At 32.6% G+C, this 9998-nt stretch overlaps 1 protein-coding gene across 1 annotated transcript; it reads left to right on the forward strand.

Moving 5' to 3' along the window:
* The first annotated feature begins 7586 nt into the window (after positions 1–7586).
* LOC116173149 (zinc finger protein 724-like) lies at positions 7587–9033 on the forward strand. Its single transcript, XM_031490442.1, has one exon. The coding sequence runs from the start codon at positions 7605–7607 to the stop codon at positions 8871–8873; it is 1269 nt and encodes a 422-aa protein (XP_031346302.1). The 5' UTR covers positions 7587–7604; the 3' UTR covers positions 8874–9033.
* The last annotated feature ends 965 nt before the right edge of the window (positions 9034–9998 follow it).

Consider the following 9998-nt stretch of genomic DNA (forward strand, 5'->3'; position numbering starts at 1 on the left):
AGAAAATTGCCCTAAAATTACCAATAGAACCAGAGACATGGCCATGTCTCTGAATAGAACGTAAAAATTGCACTCTTGCAGCACGAGTTTTGCCAATCGAAAACGCTATAAAAAATTGGGGAAAGGGTTTCGTAACGCATGCGCAGTGTATGGATCGTCCTGGACGATTTAGACCTAAGTACACGTGGTGATGACTGATAAGTACATATCCGAGATTTTTCTATAGTTGGTGTTGATTAGACCCGACTTGTACCTCGTATATGTGAAGATGTCTGCAATTGTTAAAGTTGAACCTAAAAAAGAAGAAGAAATAAGTGCATACCTTAACGAAAATGTTTTTCTTACTAATGATGTCTCGGCAACTATCAAGCAAGAATCTAAAGAAATCATGAACAGTGCGAATTATTCTAATGACAGTAATGAATTGCACCAGGAAGAATCCATGTTTAAAAATCATCTATTAACACACAAAACTTCAAAAGATAATAAATGTACTCGGTGTGACTTCACAACTAATTATAAATCCTGTTTAGTACGACATTTGTTAATACACAAGACATCTAAAGATTTAAAATGTAGCTACTGTAATTATGCAACTAATAGTAGTGTAAATTTAACAAACCATCTATTAAGACACAAATCCTCGAAGGATATAAAATGTGCACAGTGTGATTATGCAACTAACAGTAGTGCATATTTAACAAAGCATCTGTTAATACACACAATTTCCAAGGATATAAAATGTGACCAATGTGACTTCGCAACTCATTATAAATCTAGGTTAAATAGACATATCTTAATGCACAAGATATCTAAAGATTTAAAATGTGCTCAGTGTGACTACACAACTAATTGTAAATATAGTTTAAAGAAACATCTGTTAATACACATGACATCTAAAGATGAAAAATGTGCTCAGTGTGACTATTCAACCATTTGTAAATATAGTTTAAAGAAACATCTGTTCATACACAAGACATCTAAAGATTTACAATGTGCTCAGTGTGACTACTCAACAAATTTTCGATATAGTTTAAAGAAACATCAGTTAACACACAAGTTTTCCAAAGATTTAAAATGTGCTCAGTGCGACTACTCAACCAATTTTAAAAATAATTTAAAGCAACATCTATTAACACACAAAATTTCTAAACATTTCAAATGTGCCCAATGTAAGTATGCAACCAACGGTAGTGCCAATTTTAAAAGCCATCTGTTAACACACAAAATTTCTAAGGATATAAAATGTAACCAGTGTGACTACAGAACTCATTATAGATCTAGTTTAAATAGACATATCATATTAGTACACAACACATCTAATATCTTAAAATGTGCTCAGTGTGATTATTCAACCAATAGTAAATTTGTTTTAGGGAGACATCTGTTTATACACAAGACGTCTAAAGTTTTAAAATGTGCTCAGTGTGACTACTTAACCATTTGCAAATCTAGTTTACGAACACATTTGTTAATACACAAAACATTTAAAGATTTAAAATGTGAACAGTGCGACTACTCAACCAATCGTAAATCTAGTTTAGTCAGACATACGTTAGTACACAAGACGTGCAAGATCTAAAATGAGCCCATTGTGAGTCCTCCAGTCAGTGGACCTCTAATTTGACCGTTGTGGTTTCGGAGATCCCCATTATAAACATCCTTATCTTGGACTGAGTCTACGCCAATAAACAACCTGTGGCATGCATTACCTCGAATTGATCTACATGTATAGTAACTATGGTACATTTTATAGCGGAAATATTTATATATGGAAAATTATATATTAGTTATTAAATTCAATTGCTATTATTATACTTACATAGTATGTATCTACATATTCTGTAAAATTCCATACATATGTAAATTGCATTAGAGGGAATTATTAGACAAAACTCTAAAAGATTTTGGAGTTTATAAGATCTTTGATTGGTGAACATTTGGAAAATGTAATTCTTGCTGGCGAAGGAGATGATGAAATGGGGTTAGTAATAATGGATAATTCAAGTGATCGTGATGAAGTAGGCAACCAGGACTTCCTTTTGACTTATTAAATTCGTTATCAAATGAGATGAGGCGGTCCAAAATTTTAGATTTACAAGAGAGCATCTTAAGGTAGGTTAAGACACCTCCTCATACCTAAAACAATTGTCACAAATGCTGGAAATACCTACCGTAGATGGTAAAGTACTTAATATTAACAGAAAACGGCTATTATGTCCCTTTTCTGGGATTATGTATTGTAGGTATGTAGCGTTTTATTACAAAATACAGGAAAAGGAACTATTTTTTATTTTGAAATATAAACAGAATGCCAATTATTAATTATTCAATTTGTTTCACCTAGACAACCACCTATCTTGTCTATCTGATTGTAAAACAAAGTGCAATTTTTAACTTTAGATTAAATCACTTGAAAGTTATTTTGTTGTATATATATGTACAACTATGTGATTGTAGCCCTCCTATAAGATGGTGACTACATGCACATTTATATACAATGTGTTTCAGGTAGAACGCACCATAGGATAGGGAATCGGCAATGTATTTTTTCGCGAAGGATCCACGAGGCCTTTACATCAGGCAAGTGCATAACGTACGTTAGTCGTTAACTTCAAATACATATCAAAGGCATCGTGCATCCTTCTCGAAAAATTACATATTCTGTTTGGCCATGGTGTGTTCAACATGGGACACACCGTATATAAAAATATGACTCGTAAATTACTCGTTTAATTATTAACCTCCAAACAGATTTTCGACGTCTCAAACGCGCAGGCTTATGTGATGTTATAATTGCAGTTAAAAACATATGTGATGATGTTTGCGGATATTAAAGTTGAACGTACCGAAGAAGAAGAAATAAACACATCCATTAGTGATGACGTTTTCCTTACTAACGATGTGTCTGCAAATATAAAGCAGGAACCTAATGATATATCGCACAGTGATTTTACTCATACTAAACAACCACCAAAACCAAAAAGCTTTAAATGTGCCCATTGTTATTATGCAACCAATATTAAATGTAATTTAGAAGTACATCTGTTGACTCATAAAACTTCGAACGTTTTTAAGTGTGTCCAGTGTAATTACGCAACTAATAATAAATACTGTTTTGAAGAGCATTTGTTAACACATGGAGGTTTTGAATGTGCCAAATGTGATTTTGTAACTAATACTGAATATAATTTTAAAAACCACTCGTTAATACATCAGATTTCAAAAGAATTTAAATGTAGCCAGTGTGATTACGTATCTAGTAGTAAAGGCTGTTTTAAAACTCATCTGTTAACACACAAAAGTTTGAAAGATATAAAATGTAACCAGTGTGACTATGTGACGAATAGTAAAGGTGGTATTAAAACTCTTGTGTTAATACACAAGATTTCCAAGGATTTAAAATGTGACCAGTGTGACTATGCAACTAATGATAAATACAGTTTTAAAAGCCATCTGCTAGTGCACGAGAGTTCCAAGAACTTTAAATGCAGTGATGGCGATTATGTAACCAATAAAAAATGTAGTATTAAATCTCTTCGTTTAATACACCCGATTTCCAAGCATTTAAAATGTAGACAGTGTGAGTATGCCACCAATAATAAAGTCCGTTTCAAAAATCATTTGTTAATACACAAAAGCTCTCAGGATTTTAAGTGTAGCCACTGCGATTACGTCACTAATTACCAACGGAATTTACAAAGGCATTTGTTAAAACACAAGATTTTCAAAGACTTTAAATGTAGCCAGTGCGATTATGGAACCAATTTTAAATACAAATTAAAATCCCACCTTTTAATACATCAACGTTGTAAGCGTTTGAAATGTAGCCAGTGTGATTACGAAACCAATAATAAGCGCAATTTTAATAAACATCTGTTAAAACACAAGATTTCCAAAGATTTAAAATGTAGCTAGTGTGATTACGAAACCAATTATAAAACCTTATTTAACAGACATCTGTTACAACACAAGACTTCCAAAACATTTTAAATTGTGCAATTAGGCAATTTTTTTAAAGACAATCTGGTAAGCTGATTGATGGAGCATAATGTTAGTTAGGTTAGTACCTACCTGTAAGTGTACCAATTGTAATTCTATGACTTTTGATTTTCCTGGTGTTATGGGTGCATCAATTGCAAACATGTAGCCATTAGACTCGCCAGCTGAGAAGGCCGGTCACAGAACACTTGATGCCGATCTACAATTGTATGCTTTAATATGAAAAGCATACGATTGTAGACCGGAATCGGGTTTCCGAGACCTGCATTTTCTCAATATAAATTACCCACAGATCGAAAGGAATACTATTCTATAACACTATAATTGGTTTAATAGGAGAATATTACTAATAACTTATCTGCGCGGTACTATAAACAAAGTTAAAGAGTAAAATGTTCTCATAGGATTAAGTCGATGTAAGTGTATCATCATGTTACATTTTTTTGTGTTTTTCTTTACTATTCTTAATGATTTGTAGTAATTAGGTATATTCATTTTATCTTTCTTTATTTTTTTATGTTCTAAATCTAATGCAGTAGGTATACGCTTCTATTTTTACTTTTATGATTGTTCATATATCATCAGTCTGTTGAACAATAAATATTATTAGCCATTTACAATTGTAAATGAGCATGTTACCTACAGATTTTAGGTTTGAGATCATCATTTAGAAATTGCAAATGTATGTATGCACCAATGAATAAAGTATGCACACGCAAATGATACGTCTACAATGCGATCAAAAATGAGTTGCACCTTTTGAATTTTTGAGGCGTTTACGATAATTGGAGGGGTATATAACGAGTGGTAAAGTCTTAAGCCCGTTTGTAACGTGATTATGCGATCCTTAAATCTGGAAATGTGCAATTAAAAATATTATTGGACAATGGTACATTGTAGTGCACGGAAGTGATAGCCAAACATTGAACTATATACTCTGTAACTGGAACGGCATCGAGCGCCGAAATCGCGTGCCGCAATGATTTTAGGCAACCAGCATAACGTAGGTATTCTCATCCTTGTATTGCATATGCAGGACCGATCACACGTATTTGGTTAAAAATACAGATAAGTAAATAAACTGGGAGGTTGGGGCCTTAGAAAGATAAAGATAAATGCTTGTCGATGCTTTTACAAGTGCCAATATCTGTTTGTTAATGGAATATCTTAAAATATATACTTAATAATGTGGTAAACTGCGCCATTTCTCACTCACACACTCACATACTTGATTCTTGAATCTTGAAGTTACAAAAGTACCGGGGATTCATTAGAAGTGATGAACGCTTGAATTTCGCGCGTAAGGTTTTAGTATTTTTTGCATTGTTAAGATTGACGGTTTGAATTTCGTTAGTAATTTTTTTCTGTCATGACTGACATTTAAGAAACCAGTGTCGCCGTTAATTGTTGTGTGCCATTTGCGGTTTATTACTTTTTCCATTTTGAACAATTTTTAGAGTTGCTGCACTAAAATATGTAAGAAACGTGACTGTGTCTAGGTTAGTTTATAATTTGTGGTGAAACAGAAGCAGTATTTGTAGATTATTAATAAGTAAACCAAACGATTTACTGAATGCATGATGATACACCACTGCAATTAAATAAATGATCTTCAGTTAGTACCAACTTCATAATTTTTTTGATTTGCGGGAAATTCAAATTGTCCTCATAGAACAACAAACTTAGAATGGAAACTGTAATGTAATGTAAAAATGACGCGCCATCTCGTGTATGTTCTCAGCAGCTTTTTGCGTGAATGGCGCCAAATTTAAATATTAAAATGTAAGCTACGTCCGCATGATACTGAATTTCTCCGGATCTGTAACAATAACATTGGATTTGACTAACTGAAACCTAAAAGGTAAATGAATCCAGCCAGTGAAGTCCAATTTTGTTTGTTAGGGGTCCAAATAAATTCAGTTTAATGCGGATGCACCTCACCAGTCAGGGCCTTCAAAGAGTACAGAGCACTTGTTTTATAAGTAACAACTCCAATTAATCCAATCAAGGAGTTATATTTAATTTAATATGATTATACAAGATACAAGATCAACTTCATGAAACTCTACTGTATGATGCTCTCGAGATCGTTCTAAAAACAAAATATGTAGCAATTTATTACAATTCAATTAGTGCTATCTGCTAAATATAATGTGCGAACTGCCATACGCTTTAAATCTCTTCGTGTTCCAGGTTCTAAAGCGCAGCCAGAAAAATGACGTTCACAAACCAAAAACTTTTGTGTAAATTTCTTCCACATTATATTCTAAACCAATTCTTAAAAACTTCGGGCTCCATTTTTGGGAAACGTCTTCACAATCTGTCACACAACATTTACGTTCTCGACTTGTATATGCATAATTCATTGTAATAATGAATAGTAATTATACTTAAAGCACAATAAGCCGTCAATCAAAATTCAAAATTCAACTGTCATAATGGCGCACAAGCACTAAAGTCACTAGATTTAGTAACTTTAACACGCCCGCTAACTATGCGCCATCTATTGAATGTTCTCCAAACTAACTATATCTGCACTCAGTTGTTCCCGTTTACGTTTCCCTTCTAAGTTTTTTGTTCTGGGATTGTCCTCACTTCTAATGAATAATGTCATTCATGGTGGCTCAACGCATTCCATTTGCTTATTAACGTAAAATAAAGTTAGAAACATTCGTTGTGTTCGTTTGTAACGTACCCTTTACATAATACTTATATTAGCAAGGAGGTAGGTACCTAATATATTACAATTGGCGTCGAGGTAAACGTAAATTTAAAAAAGCATTTTTTTAAGAATAATGAGTTTAAGAATCATGGTTACTCTAAGAGCAAAATTCAATTTACTCGCAGTGGTCACCGCATTGCCATTAGATGGAAACGAATTGACACGAATGTCTTATGCTGGTCTTATGGAACGAAGGCCGAAGGAATCGGTACTCGAATCGGTAGTAAATAAAAAAATCAATCGTTAAAGGTATTTTTCGCCCCATTAGTGAGCATTATCAATAATAACGTTGAGTGAAAAATTAAATAATAAGGAACTTCATATTCAAATTAGTAAGTCAAAACGGCTTTATAGGTTTTGGCGGCGCTAACGTTTTCTTCATATGATGCTCTGTAGAGAGTGGAATGCCCTATTGAATTAGTATTAAAGAGTGCGAAATAAGAATTATCATTCATAAGGACAGTATAAATGAGTGTGAGGTACTTTAGTAAAGAAATCTGAGCGGTGCAAATGCTGTCATATATATATTTGAATAAATTAGAATTTTCTCTCTCTCACAAAAATTCGCCACGGCCCCTGGCAATGGCTGATTACGGGCGATGCCGTTCCAGTTACAGAGTATATAGTTCAATGTAGCCAAAAAACACACGAAAGTAGGTATATCGTTTCACAGGTATAAATGATAGGTTAGTTTTCGGTCAAATAACAAACAAATGTGGGCTTCACTTTACTCACTCTTTCTTCTTTAAGGACGTACCTAAGACATCCATCGTGTCTGATCTAAAAGTAGTTTGCATTCGAAAATTGAGGGAAAGGGTTTCTTAACGCATGCGCAGTGTATGGATCGTCCTGGACGATTTAGACCTAAGTACACGTGGTGATGACTGATAAGTACATATCCGAGATTTTTCTAGTTGGTGTGATTAGACCCGACTGGTACCTCCTATACGTGAAGATGTCTGCAATTGTTAAAGTTGAACCTAAAAAAGAAGAAGAAATAAGTGCATACCTTAACGAAAATGTTTTTCTTACTAATGATGTCTCAACAACTATCAAGCAAGAATCTAAAGAGATCATGAACAGTGCCAATTATTCTAATGAATTGCACCAGGAAGAATCCATGTTTAAAAGTCATCTATTAACACACAAAACTTCAAAAGATATAAAATGTACTCAGTGTGACTTCACAACTAATTATAAATCCTGTTTAGTACGACATTTGCTAATACACAAGACATCTAAAGATTTAAAATGTAGCAACTGTGATTATGCAACTAATAGTGGTGTAAATTTAACAAACCATTTATTAAGACACAAAACGTCTAAGGATATAAAATGTGCACAGTGTGATTATTCAACTAACAGTAGTGTATATTTAACAAAGCATCTGTTAACACACAGAACATCCAAGGATATAAAATGTGACCAATGTGACTTTTCAACTCATTATAAATCTAGGTTAAATAGACATATGTTACTGCACAAGGTATCTAAAGATTTAAAATGTGCTCGGTGTGACTACACAACTAATTGTAAATATAGTTTAAAGAAACATCTGATCAAACACAAGACATCTAAAGATTTAAAATGTGCTCAGTGTGACTACTCAACAAATTTTAGTTATAGTTTAAAGAATCATCAGTTAACACATAAGTTTTCCAAAGATTTAAAATGTGCTCAGTGTGACTACTCAACCAATTTTAAAAATAATTTAAAGCAACATCTGTTAACACACAAAATTTCTAAACATTTCCAATGTGCCCAATGTAAGTATGCAACCAAGGGTTGTGCCAATTTTAAAATCCATCTAAAATGTGACCAGTGTGACTACAGATCTCATTATAAATCTAGTTTAAATAGACATATTATGTTAATACACAACACATCTAAGGTCTTAAAATGTGCTCAGTGTGATTATTCAACCAATAGTAAATTTGTTTTAGGGAGACATTTGTTTATACACAAGACGTCTAATGTTTTAAAATGTGCTCAGTGTGACTACTTAACCATTTGTAAATCTAGTTTACGAAAACATTTGTTAATACACAAAACATTTAAAGATTTAAAATGTAAACAGTGTAACTACTCAACCAATCGTAAATCCAGTTTAGTCAGACATACGTTAGTACACAAGACGTGTAAGATCTAAAATGTGCCCATTGTGAGTCAGTATAAGCAGGGTAAATTATATATATGTATGTATGTGGACCTCTAATTTGACCGTTGTGGTTTCGGAGACCCCCATTATTTATAGACATCCTTATCTTGGATTGAGTCTACTCTAATAAACAATTTGTGGCATACGTTACCTCGATTTGATCTATGTAGGTACATGTATAGTACCTATGGTATATTTTATTTTATTTATTTAATATATATATATATATATATATTATATATATATATATATATATATATATATATATATATAAAATTATATATTAGTTTATTAAATTCAATTGCTATTATACTTACATAGTTAAATGTATGTATGTACATATTCTGTAAAATCCCATACATTAGACATAGGTATGTAAATTGCATTGGAGGGAATTATTGGACAAAACTCTATAAGGCTTGGGAGTTTATAAGATCTTGATTGGTGAAAATTTGGAAAATGTGATTCTTGCTGGCGAAGGAGATGATGAAATGGGTAATAATGGATAATAATTCAAGTGTTCGTGCTGGGCTTCCTTTTGACTTAAATTCGTTATCAAATGAGATGAGGCGGTGTTCCAAAATTTTAGATTTACAAGAGAGTATCTTGGTAGGTTAAGACATCTCCTTATACCTAAAACAATTGTCACAAATGCTGGAAATACCTACCATAGATGGTAAGTATTTAATATAAACAGAAAAAACCTATTTTGTATTGTATTTATTTTTGGGACTATTAGGCGTATTCGTTTCTGATGATCTTGACAGTTTGGCGTGTGTTATTACTTCGCATAACCTAAAAAGAAATTGACTCGTTGATTATAGTTTTTTTGCGGTAATATTGTTCATTCAATTCATTTAGAATTCATATTAAAAGAATTCTTGTTAATAAAATAACGAATAAACATTATTATTAGTATTATTAAATATGCGGTACGTTGAACCATTGATTATATACACTATCGTATATAATCAATGGTTGAACCAAAGAGTATGAACTTTATTTGTACAGGAAACTGATTCAGAAGGTATTCGACAGGTATACTACTGCTGATACAGTTCTTAAATATCCGATAAAAAGTAAACAAAGGTTATGATTCCAGTTTTCTGATGTTAT

Source organism: Photinus pyralis, unplaced genomic scaffold (genome assembly GCF_008802855.1).
Source record: "Photinus pyralis isolate 1611_PpyrPB1 unplaced genomic scaffold, Ppyr1.3 Ppyr1.4_LG6, whole genome shotgun sequence".
NCBI lineage: Eukaryota > Metazoa > Arthropoda > Insecta > Coleoptera > Lampyridae > Photinus > Photinus pyralis.